At 35.3% G+C, this 22,550-nt stretch overlaps 1 protein-coding gene across 2 annotated transcripts in view; it reads left to right on the forward strand.

The window, feature by feature from the left end:
• The window catches only part of HMBOX1 (homeobox containing 1), a 238,773-nt gene that overhangs the window by 128,867 nt on the left and 87,356 nt on the right, over positions 1 to 22,550 (forward strand). For both annotated transcript variants that reach the window (XM_036750756.1, XM_036750757.1), the window contains exon 5: positions 18,321 to 18,431. In XM_036750756.1, the coding sequence (XP_036606651.1) occupies positions 18,321 to 18,431 (111 nt within the window). The remainder of the gene's footprint in view (positions 1 to 18,320; positions 18,432 to 22,550) is intronic.

Genomic DNA, 22,550 nt, shown 5'->3' on the forward strand with positions numbered 1-22,550 from the left:
AATGTCTTGTCAGCCACTGAGTAAAACTAGTTTTATTTCAGTTTCTTGCAAAAGTTAGCATTTTTAAAAGTGCAAGGTTTCTAATAATTGAATTTTTAAAAATTACAAGTTACTTCAACTATTTTCTTAAATTGCCATGGTGTCATGGGAAGAATGCTAGACCGAGATTTTAGTCTTAATTGCAGTTCGTTCCAGACCTTGGATAATTGACCACCTTTCTGGACCTCATTTTCTTACCTCTAAAATGAAGGGATTGGGCTAAATTATATAAGTTTCCTTGTGGCTTTAAATCCTCTCTCTCTTCTCTACCTAAAATTTTATTCTTTTCTAAGTTTTAAATATTAATGTGTATGTAACACAATTGCATCACCATTCTCATTCTTATGTGTTTTGCAATTATTTTTACTAGTATCTTTGCTGAGAGGTTTTGAGCAGTGTTCAAATTCCATTTCACCTTTTAGATTTAGATAGATATCAATTTTATGCCTTCTGTCATTTCATATGCTTTACTTTTTTCTTCTTATTTTTGTACTATATCTTTTAAACCTATGGTAGAGAGTAAGACCTGTAATATTTGTAAATGTCCGAGTAAATACTGCCCAGATTCAAAGGATCTTATTTGCCTATGGCTAATCCTCCCTCTTATTTTGTCTTCCTTTTCCTTGTACTTTCCTCTTTCCCTGCTGAATTGAATTTATTTATTTATCTAACTCTGTGTGTGTGTGTGTGTGTGTGTGTGTTCTTCCCTCCTTTGACCAATTCAAATGATGGTGAGGTTCAAATGATACTTTCTCTGCTTATTCCTTCCTCATCTGTATTTATTCATAGTTGTGTCCCAATTATATGAGACAATTTCTTCCCCTTTCTTCCTTAGAATATCCCTTTCTTCTCCACCCTTTTTTCCTTTTTTTCTTTTTTTTAGAATCATCAAAGCCATTCCCAGGCCCTTTGTCTATTTTAACTCCCTTTATGATCCTGAATGACAGGGAGACATTTGTTTTAGCTCTTCTATTAATATATATATATATGTATGTATGTATATGTATATGTATATGCATTATCTTTGTATAGTTCCTTCCAGTGACACAGTGGATAGAATGCAGGGCCTAGAATGAGGAAGACCAGTTTGAATTCTGCTTCAGATCTTATCTAGTTATGTGGTTTGGGGCAAGTCAGCCTCTTTATGCCTCATCTTCCACATCTGTAAAATGACTAATAATAGCACCTACTTCACAAGGTCATTATGAGGATCAAATGAGATAATATGTACAGTGCTTTGTAAACCTTAAGTTGCTATATAAATGCAAGCTATCATTATCATCAACTTTATCATTAATATTATTGTTATTGTTTAGTACCTTCTGAGATGACAGAGGTTCGTATCTCTTCTCCCCACCCATCAGAATATAAACAGTTTATATCTGTATAGTCCCTTTGATTGCTTGTTTGTATTTATCTCTTTGCATTTATCTTGACCCCTGTGTTTATATTTCAGTATTTTTACTCAGCTCTGGTCTTTTCATAAGGAATGTTTGGAAGTTTCTCTTTCCTTAAAGGTTCTTTTTTCCCCCTGTAGGATTATGACAAGAAAAGTCAACAGGCTGAAAAAATAGAATGAAATATGAGACATCTCTCATTAAAAAACACCTAACCTGGAAAACAGATGAGAAGATACAATTTAGGAATCAATGAAAGCCATGACCAAAAAAAAGTGCCTGGATATCATATTTCAAGATATCTTGAAAGAAAATTGACCAGACCCATTAGAACAAGAGGGCAAAAGGAAAATATAAAGAATTCACTGGTTGTCATCTGAAAGAAACCCCCAAATGAAAATTGCCTGGAATGTCACAGCCAAAATCCAGAGTATCTAGGTTAAAGAAAAAAAATACTGCAGGCTGCGAAAAGTTTAAGTACCAAGCAACCACAGTCAGGATCACACAAAATTTAGCAGTTACCACTATAAAGAAGTGGAGAACATAGAATATGATATTACAAAAGGCAAAAAAGAATGACTTACCCAGAAAAACTAAGCGTAATCCTTTGTTGATTCTTTAAGTGAACTATCATGTCAGTACTAAGGGCTAATTTTACCCTGTGTTTGAATTGTTTTTGCCTTCATTTTTTTTCTCTTCATCTTAGTGTTATTGAATGAATGATTTTTTTTTATTTTACACAATCCTTTGCTTACCACACCCCTTCGGATATCTCCAAAACATGTGTGATGAGCCTAGGATTAAATAAAATAAGGTTAAAGATCATCAATCAAAGCCCAGGGCACCAAGGGGTAGGAGTTTTGAGTTTCCATTTGGGGGAGAAGAGGATATCACAGTGCAAGTGGCATGACTTGGACATGATTTGGGACAGTATTTTTAGAACTATCCTAAATCAAAGCACTGGACCTGAGGTAGCAGAAAGTTTATAGAAGCGGGAATGGGGAGAGTAGAAAGAGAGACAGAAAGAGCTCTGAGGTTCTTTTGAGACCCCCTTTAAATTTGTAACTAAATGGGTCTTAGGTGACTGGGCCTCATCTATTTTACATATGATTGCTCTATGAGTTTTTCATTAGTTGGCTGGCAAGTACCTCTGTTCTAGTATGTAGAATTGGAACAGGATAGAAGCTGGATGTCAAGGCTGTACTTGGTTTAATACAAGGCATGCCCTGCCTGTTTCTGTCATCATAGTCAACCTTCGTTCCCTGAAGAACAAAAAAATCCAGATGAGTCACTCAGTATACCTTTATTAAGTGCCTTCTGTGTGCTAGGCACCGTGTTAAGTAAGACATTTCCTTCCCTCAAGAAACTTATCTAACAGGGAAGACAGCGCGCAAAAAGAAACCAAAAAAAGCATGGGAGGGAGGAGGAAGAGGAAGGTATCCAGTGTCAGAGCATGATGAAGTCCTGAAGAGTTCAGCCAGGTAGGAAATGAAGAGATGACTGGCCTGGGCACCTACCTTAAACAGAAATTCTGAGAGGAGCTCTCCACCCTCTAGTCAAAGGGAGGGACCCCAGGGGCAAAGGGCCCTGATGAGGCTTCTTCTACGTCTAAATCTGCCATCATAGAATCTTAATGCTTTGGTATAAGCATTATATATACATATATATATAAGCATATATATGGATCAAACAACCAAAGAGCAGTGTTTAAGCTCTAGGGCATGGGCATGGAGGAAGGTGAAGTAGTTACAGAGGAGGGAAGTAGAGAGAGAAATGTGACTGTTTCATAGAAATTCTGAGTTAGAAGATAAATCTCATTTCAACCTCTACCTAAAAAAGAATCCCCACTGTGGTAGACCCAAGCAAAATTTTCTAGCTTACACTGAAAGCTCTTGTTCAAGGAGGAAACTACCTCCCGTGTGTAACAGCCTGTTTCTTTTTGTGATAGCTCTTATTGTTAGGAAATTTTCCTGACTTCAAGCCTAAATTTGCCTTTTTGCAACTTCCACCCATTGTTTCTTATTTTGCCTTTAAAGGCTAACAGGAAAAATACAATCTTTCTTCTGTATGACAGCCTGCCATATGCTTGAAGACAATGATCATTTTCCTTCTGAGCCTTCATTTCTCTTTAGTAAATATTCACGGTTCTTTCAGTGGGTCTTATATGGTAGTCCTGATTGACCTTCTCCTGATATTCTTTAACTTATTGGTATCTTTTTAAAAAAATTTTTTTAGTGTTTTTTTTATTGCTCTCAAATATCTCATGCCCCTTAAATTCATTTATTTTTGACTTGTTTAGATCGTTCATTATATTTATAAACCATTTTCTGTCCTTTACCTCTGGTATAAACATATAAGGAGACATACAAGTGTATACTTTTAGTGCTATTTAAATACTTGGACAGAACCTTTCTGCCATTGTTCCAGTGGTAAGCTGCTCTCAACTTAGCTAGACAGGTTCTAGGATGCTAAAAGTCAGTAAGCATATATTTAAGTGACAATTGAATTAGCAACAGAAACAACTCTCATTTTAATAGTATAATAAAGTTTATAAAGCACTTTCCTCACAAAAATCAATATCTTTTAAAAATGTGGTATGTACAAAGTCAGTGTAGAATAGTAAATAGTGTAAGACTTTACATTTATCTCTACAAATTTCAGTTAATTTTCTAGCCTTTTATAAAGTGCAATGTTGAGGAATAATTATTTTTTGACTGACTCTAGAAAGTCAGAATATAGTCACAATTTCAGACAAAGCTGAATTCAGTCTAGAAAATACTTAGCAGGTTCAACATCGAACCTCCAGTGACTTCCTATTGCCTTCAGGATCAAGTATAAAATACTCTTTTGGGCATTCATAGCCATTTGTAACCTAGCCCTTTCCTACTTTTCCATTCTTAAACCTTACTTTCTGACATATATTCTTAAATTCATATATACATGTATATATGTATGTGTATATGTGTGTATATATATATATATACACACACACATATACACACACATATGCACATTCTTAGAAGTTCTTAAAACACTAGATTCCTTCCTTGCTGTTTCACAAACAAGGCTTCTGTTTCTTGGATCCAGGCATTTTCTCTGGCTGTTGCCCGTACCTGGAACACTTTCTCTTCTCCACTCTGACTACTAACAATTCTTGCTTCCTTTAAGTCCCATATAAAATTATACCTTATACAGGAAGCTTTCCCCAACCCCTCTTAATGCCAGTGCTTTCCCTGTGTCAGTTGTTTCCTTCCTGTATTGTATGTATTGGTTTGTATGTTGTCTGCCCCTGTGAATTGTAACTTCCTTGATGGCGAGGACTGTTGTTTAGCTCTTTGTGTTTTTCCCAGCACTTAACACAGTGCTGGCACATAGTAGGTGCTTAATAAATGTGTATTGATTAAATGATGTAGAAAAACAAAAGACATCAATAAAAACTTGCTAAAATATAATACTTTGGCTGATAGTAGTCATATAATTCCCAAGTTGAAATTCCCTTTATTGGCAGCTCAGATAACTTATATGGACTTTTGACCATATCTGTAATCATGAGAATTTAATTCTAAGATAAGAATTTAGGATAGGTTAAAAAAAGAAAGAGATAATGTGTCATAGAGAATAGAGAACTGACCTTGTAACTAGGAAAACTGCCGACATACTGACAGTGATCCCCTAGGTAAGTCATTTAAATTCTCAGTTCCCTAGGCAGCTTTCTAGGACTCTTTAAGTTGCAGAAAAGGTGCTTACCTTTATACTGGCATAAGAACATTTCACTGGGAGCTCCCTACTCTTGAGAAATCTCATGTCTAGTTCTTATTCCCAAGTACTTGTTGCTTTAAAAAATAGGGACATTTTATTCATAGTCAAATACAGGATTACTTAGGATCCATAATGTCATAGATATGGGTATTATCTCTTCTGGTGCAGTTCAGTCTCTTCATGCTTTCTAATCTTGTCAATGTCTGTTCAGCTTTTCAGTGTCCTTCCATAAATCTTCAACAGAAGAATAAATGATGCATTGGGGACATTCCCTTATTTTTAATTTAAACTATCTATGGACACTAGGTGAAGCACTTGAGATTTCCGTCTGTTATTCCTCACTCTCAATATATACTTTTCACAATGTTTTTCATCCCTACTCCAAGCATTTCCATTTCCTTAATTATGTTTTTAATGCCACCTCTGATGTGCATATTTGTTTCACTTCTGCCTTGATATCTTATGACATAGAGGCAACCATGAATTCCCAGAAATCATACTAGTTGAATAGAAGCTTAGACATGTTGTAGCAAACTAGTCTTTGATTATGACTGACAAACTATATCTACTGCCAAACATCAGCCTAGATAAACATAAAGAGGCTTATCACCAGAAAGCTGGCCACTGGTGATGAATTCTTTGGCCAAGGTAACCATTGTCCAACAACGGCAAAAGAGAGTAAAATGGAAAAAGGCATCTGTTGACAGGAAATGAAGAGGGGAAAAGGAGTTCAAAACAAATGACTTCAATTTTTTTCTGTAAAATATGAGGCCAGGTTCTCAGCTAAGAGTGGGGAGAGGGGAAGACATGGGAGGCTTGAGGAAGGATGAAAAGATTTGGAAGAGGTACTGTAGAAATTGGGATAGTGAGTTGATAAAGGAGGGATATAGTAGAATCATTGCCTATCAGCAATAAGGCCCCAGTCGAGGTTATGTAACATAAATTTGTAATGGAACCAGTAAGAACAATTGCCTGACTTAATTCACCTTTTTCAGCAACATGTGTAGGAACGAAGGTAAAGAATGATGGAAGTGATCTAAGGCTGAGAGTTGGCCGGGTATAATTGGTGATATGAAAGGGGGCTAGGGAATTGAGAGGAAGACTGTAGAGTTGAATTGATTTAACAAGGAGTCATGATGGAGAGAAGGGGAGAAATTGGCTAGTACATGGGAAATGGCCTGGGTGCAAAGGGTAGGATTTTGTAAAGGAAGACAGAGGGATAGTTGAAAAACCAATAGATTATGATTTGATAAGGGGATTTCAAAATTGTTGGACATAGAAGTGATTCATTTGTGGATGATGGCAAGAACAAGGATATGACCATTTTTGTGTATGGCTGAGGTTGGGTGGAAGAGTAACTTATGGGAGGTGAGTAGGTTGAGGAACTGGGTGGTTTAGGTTATTTGAGGGAAAATCCGTATGTATGTTGAAGTCCCCTACAATGAGGACAGGAGTTGAGGAGAGAAAAATTATGAGCCAAGTATCAAACTCGTTGGGGAAGGAAAAGGAGTGACCTGGGGATTCTGTATATACCGATTACTAGGATTTTGATGGGGTAGTAGATGTGAACAGCAAGAACTTCAAAGAAAAAGAGGTTACTGGATAATGGAGTTAGGTGGGGACAACTTGGAAGTGGCAATGGGGAAAGTGCAAATGATTTTATTGTTTATCCCTGTTACCCTTTCTCACGATTTTTTTTATCTCTGCTCTTCTACCTCTGTCCTTTCATGTATTTATTAACTGATAACATGTTGCAGCCTACTTTGTTCTACATTGCCCCTTGTGGTGGGGGACACAGTTCTTTGGAGACTGGTATTCTGTGACTCACCACTCTATAATGTGATCTTTAAATGTTGGGCCTTTCCTTCTGAGAAAAACTTGGAATCACTAAAAGCACTGCATAATCTTATATTAATCCCCTTCACCCACATTGTGGTCCCGCCAAACTGCCCTTCTTACTCTTCCTCATATGTGACACTTCCTCATCTCTCTGTAACTTTGCACCTGCTATCTCCTATCCCTAGAACCCACACCCTCTTCTCTCCTGAGAATCAATCCACAGTTTCCTTCAAGATACAGATGAAGTACCACCTTCTCTGAAGCTTCTACTGAAGATCTCTCTAGCTTTTAGTGCTTTCCTCCTCAGCATTGTGGTGTATAACTATATCTGCACATATTATCTTCTGTTATATTGTAAACTCTCTAAGGGCTCAGACTATTTTACTTCTATCTTTGTGTCTCCAGCATCTAGCATAGCAGAGTAGGCATTTACTAAATGCTTTCTGATTGTTTGATTGACAAGCTTAATCTCTGGTAGAGGGAAAATAGCATGAAAAAGTACAACTGAGTTCCTTCCCACAACACCTTCACAAAGATAAGCTTCTACAAAAAAAGAGGAATGTGAGGGGAATGAGCCACACTTGAACTGATCAAAGAAGGGAAGATATACACACAGAGTTAGTTACAAAAATACATTTTACTCAACAAAGAAACAAGAAAGAAAGAGGAAATTGTAGGGGAATGGGGGTGGGAATAATAGGGTAAATAGGTTAAATTGGGGAATAGTTCTAAGCAGCTAGGGGGCACAGTAGATGGAGCACCAGGCTTGGAAGACGCATCTTCACAAGTTCAAATCTAGCCTCAGACACTTACTAGCTCTGTGATCTCTTAACCCTGTTTGCCTCAGTTTCCTCATCTGTAAAATAAGCTGGAGAAGGAAATGGCAAATCACTCTAGTATCTTTGCCAAGAAAACCCCAAATGAGGTCACAAAGAGTGAGACATGACTGAAATGAGCAAACCATAAAAGTTTTAAACAGAACGCTCAGCTAAAGAGAATAGATCTTGATGAAGAAAAAAAAATAGATAAAACCTGTGATTAGGTGCTAGGTGAAGAAAAGTGAAAGAGGCATAGGAGAGAAGAAATAGATTATGCCCAAACTAGATAGCTAGTACTAAGCACAGTTCTTTTCTTTCACTATCCTCTTTATGAAGAAGGGACAAGAAACAAAAAGAAGGAAAAATCTAAGAAAAGAGGGTGGAGGTATACTCCTAGTTAACAGTTACTGCACACGTCAAAATGTGATGAATTCGCCCACAAAACAAGAGAGCCAAATGGATTAGAAAGCAGAATCTAGCAATGTGTTGTTTGCAAGAAACACACTTCAAACATAAAAATTCACACAGTTTAAATAAGGGACTTGAGCTAAAACTATTATGCCTTAACTGAAGTAGGAAAAATAAAAGCAGGGGTGGAAGTTATGATCTCAGACAAAGTAATAACAATAGTAGACATAATTAAAAGAAATAAAGAGGGAAACTATAATGAATTAATATCAATATTAAACATATGCACCAAATAGCATTGCATCTAAATACTTAAGGAAAGGTTAAATGATCATAGGGGAGAAATAGACAGTAAAGCTATAATGGTTTTATTATTTACCCCTTTCAGACACAAATAAATTCAACCAAAAATAAATAAGGAAGAAGTTATGAACCTGAATAGAATTTTAGAAAAGTTGGATCTGACAAATCCCTGGAGACTATTGAACAGAAATAGAAAAGAGAATACATATGTGTCCAAGTACTTTCACAAAAATTGATCTCATTGTGCGACATAAAAAGCCTCACAGATCAGGAAAGCAGAAGTATTAAACACATTTTTCTGACCACAGTACAATGAAAGTTCAGTAAAAGGCTACTGAAGAAATAATTTAGAATTAAATCAAAGACTGAACTGTGGAAGCAATCAGTAATTCCATTAAAAATGATCATTGACAACATAGCAAAATTGAGGAGAGATTTCATACCTCTAAACATTTCCATCAGTAAAAGATGACAAATTGAGTTTTTTCTTGTCTGTGTTTTCTTTCACAACATGACTGTTATGAATATATATCAGTGAATTGGTTATCTTTGCATCAGCCTATGCAAGTCTTAACATGTTTTTTTGAGAGCAACCTGCTCATTATTTCTTATAGTGCAATAGTATTCCACCATAATCACATACCACAACTTGTTCAGCCATTCCCCAATTGATGGGCATCCCCTCAATTTCTAATTCTTTACCCCCATAAAAGAGGGGCTATAAATATTTTTGTACATATAGGCCCTTTTCCTTTTTGTTTTTGGTCATGCAGCTTAAAAAATCTCCTACAAAATAACAAAAACTAAAATAGAAATCCTGAAAATAGAAAAAAAATAAAATTGGAAGCAAAAAAATGAGCTCATAAATAAAACAAAGATCTGTAATTTGTGAAAAACCGCTGATATAGGTAAATGATTAGCTAATGTGATTTTTCAAAAAGAAAATCATTACAACTCTCAAAAATGAAAAAGGTAAATTCACAAAAAATGAAGAAATAAATTATTAAAAACTTTTTAATCCAATTATATGTTGATAAAACTAACAATCTAAATGAAATAGATTAATATTTATAAAAATATAAAATACTCATTCACTGAAAAAGAGAGGACATAATTTAGTTTCAAAATAAAATTTGAACCAGCTATAAATGAGTTCCCAAAGAAAAATACTTCAGTGCCAGATGAATTTCCAAATTCTATCAAACATTTAAAGAACAGTTAATTTCAATACTATTTAAGTTATTTTTCAAGCAAGAAAAAAGAGAGATCCTACCAAATTTCTTCTGTGATTCAGATGTGATCTTGATACCTATACCAGAAAGGGTCAAAAAAGGGAAAGACTAATATTCGAATTTGTTGTTCAGTCACTCAGTTGTGTCCGATTCTTCTTGATCCCATGAATTGTACCCCAGGTCTTCCATCCTCCGCTACCTTTTTTGTTTTTAAATTTTAAGCTTTTCAGTATTTTATATTTCCCCAGTTACATGTAAAAACAATTTTTAACATTCATTTTTAAAATTTTGAGTTTCAAATTCTCTTCCTTCCTTTCCCCCCACATTGAGAAGGCAAGCAATTTTATATAGGTTTTATATATATATATATACACACACACACACACACACACACACACACACATATATATATATATATGTAGTTATGCAAAATATATTCATAATAGTCATGTTGTGAAAGAAAACATAGACAAGGAAAAAAACCAAGAAAAATAAAGAAAGTTTAAAAAAAGTATGCTTCCATCTGTATTCAGATACCATCAGTTCTTTGTCTGGGAATTGATAGCATTTTTCATCATAAATCCTTCAGAGTTGCCCTAGATTGTTGTATTGCTGAGAATGGCTAAGTCATTCATAGCTGATCATCCTACAATACTGCTGTTACTTCAGACAGTACATTTCGCTTTGTGTCAATCAGCCCATGCAAGTCTTTCCAGGTTTTTTTGAGAGCGTCCTGCTCATTATTTCTTACAGTGCAGAAGTATTACACCATAATCATATACCACTACTTGTTCAGCCATTCCCCAGTTGATGGTTGTCCCCTCAACTTCTAATTCTTTACCCCCAGAAAAAGCTGCTATAAATATTTTTGTACATATGTGTCCTTTTACTTTTTGTTTTTTATCTCTTTTGGGATACAGGTTGGTAGTAGTATTGCTTGGTCAAAGGGTATGCATAGTTTTATAGCCCTTTGGGCATAGTTCCAAACTGCTATACAAAATGGTTGAATCAGTTCACAATTCTATCAATGACACATTAAAGTCTCATTTTTCCCATGTTCCCTCCAACATTTGTTATTTACCTTTTCTGTCCTATTAGCCAATCTAATAGGTATGAGGTAGTACCTCAGAATTGTTTTAATTTGCATTTCTCCAATCAGTAGTGAGTTGAGTATTTTTTCATAAAGCTATATAGATAGCTTCAATTACTTCTTCTGAAAACTGATCATATCTTTTGATCATTTATTAATTGAGGAATGACACTTACATCTTCCATTATCTCTTGAAGTTAATGTTTGTTGTTTCCATGATAGTATCTATCCATCTCATTCTCTGCCATCCCCTTTTACTTTTGCTTTCAGTCTTTCCCAACATCAAGGTCATTTCCAGTGAGTCTAATCTTCTCATTATGTAACTAAAGTATTTAAACTTCAGCTTTATAAAGAGGATAGTGAAAGAAAAGAACTGTGCTTAGTACTAGCTATCTAGTTTTGGCATAATCTGTTTCTTTTCTCCTATCTGTCTTTCACTCAGACAAAGCAATAACATGACAATAACAGACTTCTGAATAGTCAGAATTAATCTTTTAAGTATTGACTGTCCAAGGGACTCTCAAAGTCTCCATCACCACAGTTTGAAAGCATTGATTCTATGGCACTCAGCTTTCATCTCACAGCTATATACTGCTTTTAGAAAAACCATAGTTGATTTTGGTTTGTTTTTTTTTTTTTTTTTTTTGAAAAATCCCCACACAAAACATGGTACCCTATCTATTGTATGTAGACTAATATCTCTTGGGAATACATATACCATAGAATGGTAGTGCAGTTGTACTTGAGTTTGAAAAAGCTATCATTTAAGGATATCTGCTAAAATTAACTACTGTAGGGACTCATGGTCACGATCAAACATATTTGAGTGTACAAGAGTTATAATTTTGACGACAAGCATGACAAAGACCTTTTAAGTCAACAGGAGTGTCAAAGATGTTAAAGGAAGCATTACAGATACTGGTTTTAGCATATTTCCTGTGAAATGCACACAAAGGACTTTCTGAGAATTGTGATAACCATGTAAAAATTTCTCTAATAAAATCTGATACTGCTTCCATTTCTTCTCCTTCTATTTTCCAGGAGGTGATAGGACCAGTTGCCAAGATTTTAGCTTTTTTTTAGCTGTTAAGCTTTAAACCAGCTTTTACATGCTCCTCTTTCACCTTCATCAAGAGGCTTCTTAATTCTTCTTTACTTTCTGCCATCAGAGTGATATCTCCTGCATATCTAGATTGTTGATGTTTCTCCCAGCAGCCTCAATTCTGACTTCTAATTCATCCAGACTGACATTTCACATGATGTACTCTATGTGTAAGTTAAATAAGGTGACGACATACAGTCTTATTGTACTTCTTTTCCAATCTTGAACCAATCAGTTGTTCCATGTTCAATTCTAACTGTTACTTCTTGATACGCATACAGGTTCTTCAGTAGACAAGTAAAACAATCTGGTACTCCTGTCTCTTGGAGGACTTGCCTCATTTTGTGGTGATCCATATAGTAAAAGGCTTTAGTGTAGTCAGTGAAGCAAAAGTAGATATTATTATGGAACTCCCTTCCTTTCTGCATAATCCAGTGAGTGTTTATATATAAACTAGTATGAGTATCGATGAAAAATTTTGAGATAGAATTTTAGCAGTGAGACTACAGCATCATATCATGAACATCATGCTCTATTACCAGGTGACTTTTAACCAGTAATGTAGGTTTGGTTCAATATTAGGAAAAGTATAAATGTAATTGTCTACATTAGTAATAAAAACAACAGAAATAATATAATATTAATAGACACAGATTTTGATAAGATATAATACCCTCTTATGTTAAAACAAAACCTAGAAAACAAAGGAATAAATAGATCTTTCCTGAAAATGTTAAAATTTTATGATTAGTATGTATCAGAGTTTCCCAAATTTATTTGTCCTCCTGCCTCCTTCTCAAAAAAAAAAAAATTTACTCAGTGCCCCCCTGGAAAATTACTTTCTTTAACCCTTTAATGCTTTTTTAAATTTGCATCATTTCAAAATTGTTTTTTAAATGATGCATCTTAAATTTAATAATTTGTTGTAAATTTGTGGGGTTTTTCCATCATTGAAATTTTGATGATACAATTGCTTCATGTAACTGTATAGTATCATTTTGTAAACAAGTCATTACATGTATGTATTCCCACCTGTGCATACTGAACTTCCTGATAGTACACCATAGGCTTGCCTGTCAACACTTGTGTGTTAAGACCTGTCAGTGGACTTGACCACGAATCAGTTATAAGTTGCATTTTGTGTGTTTCTTTGAAAAATAATGTAATCACTATGACTTTAACCCTTACACAACAGATGAAACATGTACAAACATTTTTTTCAAAATTCTCTTCTCTTCTTTCCTTATACTTCCACCCCTTTATTTTTATTCAACACCCCCCCCCAATTGCACCCAAGGCTACTACTACCCCCTCTGGACCATTCCAGTGCCACCCAGGGAGTGGTATCGCCCACTTTGGGAACCTATGAAAAATTAAGAGCTATCATTATCTGTAAAGGGAATAAATTGGAGACCTTTCCAGTAAGATCAAAGGTAAAGCAAGGATGTCCATTATTACTATTGTCATTCAGTATGATACTTGAAATACCAGCTGTAGTGATAAGAAAATGAAGGACTAAGTATAGGCAAATAGGAAACAAATGAATTAATAGTTTCCGCAAAATTGCAGAATATAAAATAAATCCACTACCATTCCTGTGTATTACCAGCAAAATCTAGTAGGAAGAGATGTAAAGATATATTCCATTGAAAATAATTATTTTTGTTTAGTCATTTCAGTAACATCAGACTCTTTATGATCTCATTTAGGGTTTTCTTAGCAAAGATGCTGGAGTGGCTTGCCATTTCTTTCTCCAGCTCGTTTTACAGATGAGGAAACTGAGGCCAGCTAGGTTAAGTGGCTTGCCCAGGCTCATACAGCTAATAAGTGTCTGAGGCCCAGTATTCAATAAAAATTTGGAAATGATAGTTAAAGCAATTTTCTCTGGCAGAGATCTCATTTCTGAGATAAGAATAAGAATTATTCCTCAGTAACTAAATGGTTGAAGTATATATCTGGGCAGTTTTCAGAGGAAGAAATTTAAGCTATCAGTAGATAAATGAAAAAAGTGCTCTAAATCATTAATTGACAAAGACATACCAATTAAAATGAGTTTCAGGTTCTCCTTCACACTCATCACATTGGCAAAACTGACAAAAAGGAAAATGACAGGTGCTAGAGAGTCTATGGAAAAACAGATAATTATTATGTTTGGTAGAACTATGAACTGGACCAAAGTTATTAAACTGTAATCCCTTCTGACCTAATTTTCCCAATATTAGATCTGTACAACAAAAAAATTAAAGAAAGAGGAAAGTGATGCATGCATATTAAAATATTTGTAACAGCTCTTTTTATGGTGGCAAAGAATTGCAAACTGAGAAGATGTCTATCATTTGGAAAATGGCTTTACTTACTATGGTATATGAAGGTTACGGAATATTGTTGTGCTGTAGGAAATCATAAAGGGGATGATTTCAGAGATACCTAAGAAGACTTGTATGAACTGATACAGAGTTCAATTAGTAGAACCAGAAAAATTTATCCAAAAACAATGGGAAAGCTAATAACTTTGAAAGACTTTAGAACTCTAATCAATGCAATGACCAGCCATAATTCTAGAAAACTTCTAATGAAAATATGCTGTCTACCTCTTGACAAAGATGATGGTCCCAGAGTACAAATTGAAACATTTTATTTTAGGCATGACCAATGGCAGAATTGTTTTATTTGACAAGACACATTTGTAATGATAGTTTTATTTTTATTTCTTTCTCAGTGTAGGACAGATAGTTGGAGGGCAAGAGAGAATGCAGATCTTTTTATTGAAAAACACTTAGTGAAAAAGAAAGAAAATGAAATCCACTACGTTCTCATTTTGTTTATTCCTGCACCACCTCGGTTTTCATATGTATCTCTTATATATACACATATAGATAGTCATACGCAGAACTCACCTGTGTGTTCTTCCTTTGTGACCGATTAAGCAGAATTCTTTCCAGTGATGATGGCTCTCATTTAGGATGTTGCACACATGATTATTTGTATTCAGAACAATGTCTTCCGTAAACTGAATCACTGATTGGGTTTGGGGAATCTCCTCCATTTAGTATCTTCTCCTAATGTCCTTCATGATATTGGAAAACACCTTTGGTGAACATATCTTATTGTTTTATACCTTGCTTGGTAATAGTTTTAGAGGTTTTTCAAGAAAAGTTATCTCTTCTTTTAAAAAACCATATAATTTTGACGTTCATGAGAGACACTTTGCTGTATAAGAGAGTCTGTAAGGAGTCATTTTGCTTTGCCAAATCAAATGTTGTGAAGTTTTTTAATAGTGAATGAATGCAGTGTATAGTGGAACTTTGTATTCTCTATATCTTTCAACTAATTATGTTATTGTAAAGATGTGGTATGTATGGTTGATTTGTTGCTTTGTTTTGCTTTTTTCAGAAGAGGAAGAATTTAGTTTGGGGAGGTTTTTAGGTAGGGTTGATTAAAGAGAAATGGAGTTTTTATACTCTAGTATAAAAATGACTTTTTTTGAAGATGGTAGGCTTATCTCTTGGTAGGCATTAATATTTTGCCTTTACTGCTTCCTTATCGTGTAAATCACTTTTCTTGGTTGAGGTGGTTCCTAGGCTCTTCTGATTGCCTTGTTGTAGCAACTGATTAATGTCAATTAAACTTTTTTAGGAAATTATGATGTTCTGCATTGATATCTCTTCTCTTGTCCCATAAATCCTCAACAATTTTTCAAGTAGATTATAGTTGCCTCGCTTCTAGGTCACATCTCATTTTTATGCTTTTCTCAGATCTGGTATTGATTTTGATCTTTGTGCTGGTGGTCTAACTATACAAAGAAAACAGATTTTATAATGATGGCCAGATGAGTAGTTTTTTTTTTCTGCCTGTTAAAATATAATCAATTTTGTCTTTGAAGTTTTACTTTCCTCTTAACTGTCAAAGAAAGTATTCCTGATTTGCAGGTCTGAGGCTTCTTTATAGTTTATAAACACAATATTGATCTTTCTTATTTCTTACTCCTTACTGTTTTCTTATTTCTTACTTTCTTATTTCTTACACTTACAAGACTGGGCTGGTAAACATTTAATAATCAGTTGAACGTTTAGGGCTGGGTTGGGGGGCAATTTATGCAGACATTCTTTCAAGTTAAATCTGTATTAACAGATTATGTCTAGACAGTAAACAAAGCAATAAATCGAGCTCTGATTTGAGGCTATTGCCGAGGATCTTATCAAGTTCTTTGTACAATTTTTCTACCTAATCCTACCTGGAACAGCTGTTACATATACTATTATTTGCATGTTTGTAATGGTTACAAGTACAAATGACTAATTAGAACTCAAAGATGTCCTCTCTGACACTCATCTTCACCAGCATTTTACCACAATAGATAATACTTAGTAAATTTTGTTGATTTATTTAACTTATTCCTCTTCATTCTCTGGCCCAGGCTCTAATGATTAGTAGTTTATAATAAGAGGAGAAAAAAGAAAAACCAAGAAACAATATCAATTCAACATATATTTATTAAATCCTTATGTTCTATTCCAGGCACTGTAGATATAAGTGGGGGAGGTGGGAACAATCCTTGGTATTTAAATGTTACATTCTCTTGGGGACTGCAACTTGTAAACAAATAAGTAAAATAGAAAATAATTTGAAGAGGGAAAGTATATTAATGAAGAGAGGAATCAGCAGAGGTTTTACATATTAGTCATATATTAGCTAAATCTTGGAAGAAACCAGGAATTATAAGAGGGTTTGGAGGGAATACATTGGTAGAAGATGGAATAGCAAGTGTATGAAGGGGAGTAATGTGAAATGCATTGAAATAGGTAATTCCATAGATTGTATAGCTAAAAGGGAACTATCTAACCCCTCATTTTACAGATGATGAAGCTGAGATTAGAGGGTGTAAGTGATTTCCTAGGTTTACACAAGTATTCAATGATCTAGCAAGGACTTGAACATAGCTAGTACATTAGGGCTAAAACCCACTATTTTATTTCCTTTCTACTGCACTGCTAGTCAGAACCAGATTACAAGGTTTAAATACCAGGGTGAGTTCACATTTTCCCCTTAAAGAATAAGTAAGATTTTTATCTGAAGGTTTTTGAGCAAAAGAGTGATATAGTTAGACTTGTACTTTAGGAAGATTGTTTTGGCAGCTGTTTGAAGAACGGATTGTACTGAAAGGAGGGAAACATTCGGAAGCTATTGTAATAGTCCAAACAAGACACCATATTGTGGTTATATGAGTACAAAGAAGGGATTGTATAAGGGAGATGTTTTAGAGGTAGATATATTAAGGTTTCATCAGTTGTTTTCAGAGAAGAAAAAGGGAAGGTATATGGTGATTTTGAACCCAAATGACTCTAAGAGCAGTGATGGTTTTAATTGAAATGAGGATGTTTTTAGCATGGTGTAGGTTTAGTGATTAGATGATGAGCTGTGTAATATGAACTATATCTTAAAAAGTAAGAGAGGTTGCATGGCATAGTGATTAGAGAGCTGACTCCACAGTTTGATAGACCTGGTAAAAATCTTTCCTTTGACTTATTGGATGTTTGACTTTCAGCAAGTCTTGTGATGTTTCAGTGCTTTTGGCATCTCTCAGACAGCAAGTTGCAGAAAAAGTGCCACCTTGCATTGGTATAGGGAGTTTCTTCATATGAAAATTTCATTTATCAGTGAAATCACAGGTCCAGTCAGTCCCTATTTCCATTCCTCTTTTAGACTTTCAAAAAACTTATGTACCTAGTTTGAGTCACTGTTTTCTTGAAATGAGTATGATTCGATTTAGAAAGAACACAAATGATCATAGAGTCCACATAGGCTAGTAAACAGGTCCACAGAACTGTAGTGATTTAACCAAGGGTTACATATATAAGTAATGAGTCAAATTTGATCCTAGAACCCATAATCTAGCCTTCACTAATAGTTCTGTGTCTTTCTTTGAACTATATGTGATTTGGGTGCGTAAGAGGTGAGGAAGTCATTATTCATTGAGTTATAGTCTGTCTTTAAAAGGCGCTCTAGAATTTTTTTTTTCCCCGGTGAGATCTACTAGAAAGAGAGCTGGATTTAGTCAGAAGATCTGGGTTTGATTCCTGAGTCTCCTTACTCATATAAACTTAAGTAAATTACTTTTCCTCTGAGCCTGACTGTAAAATTGGTGCATTGAACTAAGTGATGTCCAAGATCTCATCTAGATTTGAACCCTCTTTTGCTCTGAACTCTGTGTATGACATCTTGTTTTAAAGCTGAACACCTCTTCTTCATTCACCCCAAACCAACAAAAGTTGTAACAACTTAATTTTTTTTAATTACAGCATCCAAAAAAAGGTTATTTGTTTCTCTATATAGGTATCAGTCAAAGCCGGATTTCCCATTGGCTGTTGCAGCAGGGGTCAGACTTGAGTGAACAGAAGAAAAGGGCATTTTATCGATGGTACCAGCTTGAGAAGACAAACCCTGGTAAATAATTATTATTTCAGTATGTTTCTTTTGAAACTAATTTGTGTAATTATTTCATGGAATACCTTGTACTGATTTGCTTTCTAAAAGGTAGCTGCATATTTTCTGCTTCTATTTCTTCTGGGGAATGGGGGGATGTTGGGGGAGGGGGGAAAATAGACTGGGAAACACTAAGAAGAGAAAGAATGGAACTAAAATGTTTGATAAGAATATCATCCAAGTCCTTGTACTTTTGATTCTGATTTCTGTGTTTCTTCTTCTCCTTTCTCTACTTCTGTGTTTTTCATTATTTTCTACCCACAGTTCTGAGAGAGAATGATTTGAATTTTGCTAGGCATTAGAAAAAAAAGATTATTTCTTACTTTGTGCATTGATTTGGAAAGGGGGAGAGGTCCTAACTTGTACTTTCTTTGTTGTAGGAAAGTTCTAGTGAGGTGGCCCTCTCAGCCTATGCAGTTCAGCAACTGATTTTATAATTTTTTCATCTTAGAGAGTTGCTTAGGCCTGAGTTAAGTGTCGGGTGACCCAGATCTTTTTGATTGTAAAGCCCTGCTTTCTACCCAGTACTCTAAAAGGTGTCAGACTTGCTGCCTGCACTCCTGAGTACAGGACCAAATTAAAGCATAATTGGGAAGTGTTTTTTTAAAAAATGAAAATGCAACACAACAGAGATAATATGTTGTTTTTCTGTGTGACTTGCAGGGGTTGTTTCTATTTGAGTTTGACACTACTTCACTACACTGTTATCTTTTTTCCCCCACATCCAGAGATACACAAATTGTAAGATTCCATGATTAATTCTTTAAAAAAAAATACGTTTGAATAAGAAATTAATTTTGAAGCATTTTATAATTGTTTTCAATATGTGTGTGTGTGTGCACTTGTTGCAACAGTTCGACTAGCAGCAGCTGTTGTGGGGTGTGAGACCCACAGGACCAGCAACAGGAGCTGCCAGCACAGGTTCTTTGATCTGTTTTACTAAGGAAAGTAACGTTAATGGGTTAACAATCTCACTTTAATCCAACATAAAAATATCATTCACTTAGTTCAGGAGGAAAAGCCAACAACCTGAACTTAAGAGCAAATACAAACAAGTTACAAACATACACAATATAAACAGACCAGATCACAATTCATAGTTACCAAGAAGCCATCAACATCTGGGTTCACAAGCCATAGAGCTCTTAACAACGGCTGGCCCAGGGTCACGAGCCACTACTCCAGTGGCTCAGAGCCCCAAGCAAACAGCTCTGTTCTCTTTATACACCCTTTAGCTGTCATCAAAAGTCATCTAAGCAACCAGAACTTAGGGCCCTGGGGGCTTCCCGCCTCTCTTAAACTAGCGAACTATTTTGCTAACCAGCCAGGGGCTTTTCATCTAGTAAGACTCAATCAAAGACAATTAATGTAGCATTCTAAAACAGTAAGAAAGTCCCACCTTAATTACCAATACAGTATTCTGTGCTGATGAATTTCTACTTAAACAGTTCTCGATTTATGTAAATTCACATGTAAAAACACATTCCAAAAAAATATGTTAACTTTACTGTTATTTTCTGAAACCATCCCCGTCATCATTTCTTATACACAATAGTATTCTACAGTGATGTGCCACAACTTGTTTAGCCATTCCTCAATTGATGAGCATGTCCTCAATTTCCAATTCTTTGCCACCAAAAAAAAAAATTTGTATATGTAGATCCTTTTCCTTTTTCTTTGATCTCTTTGGGCTACAGACCTTGTAGTGGTATTGCTGGATTGATCAAAGGTTATGCAGAATTTCATAGCTCTTTGGGCTTAGTTCCAGTTTGTTTTCCAAAATGGTTGGCCCAGTTCACTACTCCACCAGCAGTTCATTAATGTACCTGTTTTCTCTCATCTTCCATAACATTTGTCATTTCTTACGTGTGTGAGGTGGTACTTCATAGTTGTTTTAATTTGCTTTTCTCTAGTCATTAGTGATTTAGAGTACTTTATATCCTTTGATCATTTGTCAATTGGGGAATGGCTCTTGTTTTTATAAATTTGACTCAATTACCTATGATAAATGAGGACTTTACTAGAGAAGCTTGCTCTAAAATGTTTTGATACTACTTTACTGTCTGTGGTACCTTTTAGCAAACTTCAGAATGACCTTGCTTGGCTGTATCTCTTGGCAAGTTTCTTTTAAACTGCTTTTATCCTGTACTGCTTCTCTCTTGTTTATGACGTGACATTGCTTGTAAGTGTTTGTGTGATTTTACAAATGAATTTATATTTTGAACTGGTGGTACCTTTGGCAAGCAACTCTCTGCATCACAAGTGAGCAACTATTTCAATAGATGCAGGAAAAACTTTTGACAAAATATAGCATTAGTTTATAAAAACCCTAAATAACTTAGGCATGCAGAGGATATCTAATTTGATCACAAGCATATATTTAAAACCAAGCACTAGCATTGTGTGCAGTAGAGAAACGCTTGAAGCTTTCTAAGTACAAATAGAGATAAAAACAAGAATACCTTCTCTCCCTAGTCTTGGGATCATAGATTCAGAGCTGGAAAGGACCTTGCAGTATATCTAGATTAGTTTCTAATTTAACAAGTGGTGAACTGAGGCCAAGGAGGCTAAGTGATTTACTCAATGTCACATCAATAGTATGGAGAAGAGGTAGAATTTGTAATCAAGTCCTTTTATTCTAAATTCAGGACTTTCCAATGTACCTGCTAGTTCTAATTTATTTTGCTAGTTTAATTAAATTAAAAATATTCACCGATTGTCACAGACCTTGCCAATAAAGTGGCTTGTAGGACCAAGTCAGAATGGCTAAGTGAAGCCAGTATTTTTGCCAGGTCTACCAGTATACCCCTTATACAACAACTTAAAAAATGCACTGAACTCAGTGCTGAGTGCCAAGAAAAAGTCATAGTGAGTCTTTTTTTTTAGCGCAGAGCAGCTAAGGAAGAGTGAAAGAGAAATCTCTGGACATTGGAGTATGGGCTGGCTGGGAGTACATTGCAGTAGAAGCAGCATTAGTAATAGGCTATGGTGGTGGCACCAGGTGGAGCCCTTGGTAAAAGGGCTAAGAGGACCGAACACCTGGTCTAAAAGAGTTCCCTTTACTAAGACTAAGAGCAGGAATGGGTTCCTTTTGGAAGTTCTGTCACTCAGTACACAGTTCTGGGTCACAGTTCCAATTTGAAGAGTTCAAAAAGCAATCACAGGAGAGCAGGGGACCTCTCTGGACACAGACCAGGGCATAGACCAGGAGGACAAGTAGCAAGACCTCTCCCCAAGTCATACCACTTTGAAAACATTAAAAACTTATAGGCCCTCACAGAGCTATGAAAGCAGCAGAAGGATATAAAAGACAGAAGCTCAGGCCAGATATCTCTCAACCCCAGAGGTGATTAAAGTCAAGAAATAGACCACAAAAATGAGCAAACAACAACAAAAAAGAATCTGACATGGATGATGACAAGGAAACCAAGACAAACTCAGAAGACAATTACTTGAAAACATCTGTAAGGAAAGCCTCAAAGAAAAATGCAGATTGGACATAAGTCCAAAAAGAAATACTAGATGTGCTAAAGAAAAAGTTTTTTAAAAGAGCAAAAAATTTTTTTTCTAAATTAAATGAGTGGAGGCAGCTAGGTGGCACAGCGAGTAGAGCACCAGCCCTGGAGTCAGGAGGACCTGAGTTCAAATCTGGCCTCAGATACTTGACATACTTACTAGCTGTGTGACCTTGAGCAAGTCACTTAACCCCAATTGCCTTGGCTTGCCCCCTCCAAAAAAAAAAATAAACGGTAGAGGAAAAATTGGGAAAGGAAATTAAAGCTATGAAAGAAAATAATTCCTGAAAACTTAAGATTAGTCATTTAGAAGTTAATGACTCATGAGATATCCAGTAATAATAAAATGAAGTAAAAAGCCTGAGGGAAAAAAATAGAAGAAAATGTGAATTTTCTCATAGGTAAAACAACTAACCTAGAAAATTGATTGAGAAGAAGAATTATTGGTCTGTGTGAAAATGATGATCAAACAATATAGCCTAGATGCCACATTTAAACAAGTATAAAAGAAAACCAGGGGACAAAATAAAAATTTTAAAAATCCACCAGTCATCTCCTGAAAGAA

This window comes from Trichosurus vulpecula, chromosome 3 (assembly GCF_011100635.1).
Source record: "Trichosurus vulpecula isolate mTriVul1 chromosome 3, mTriVul1.pri, whole genome shotgun sequence".
NCBI classification, from domain to species: Eukaryota; Metazoa; Chordata; class Mammalia; order Diprotodontia; family Phalangeridae; genus Trichosurus; species Trichosurus vulpecula.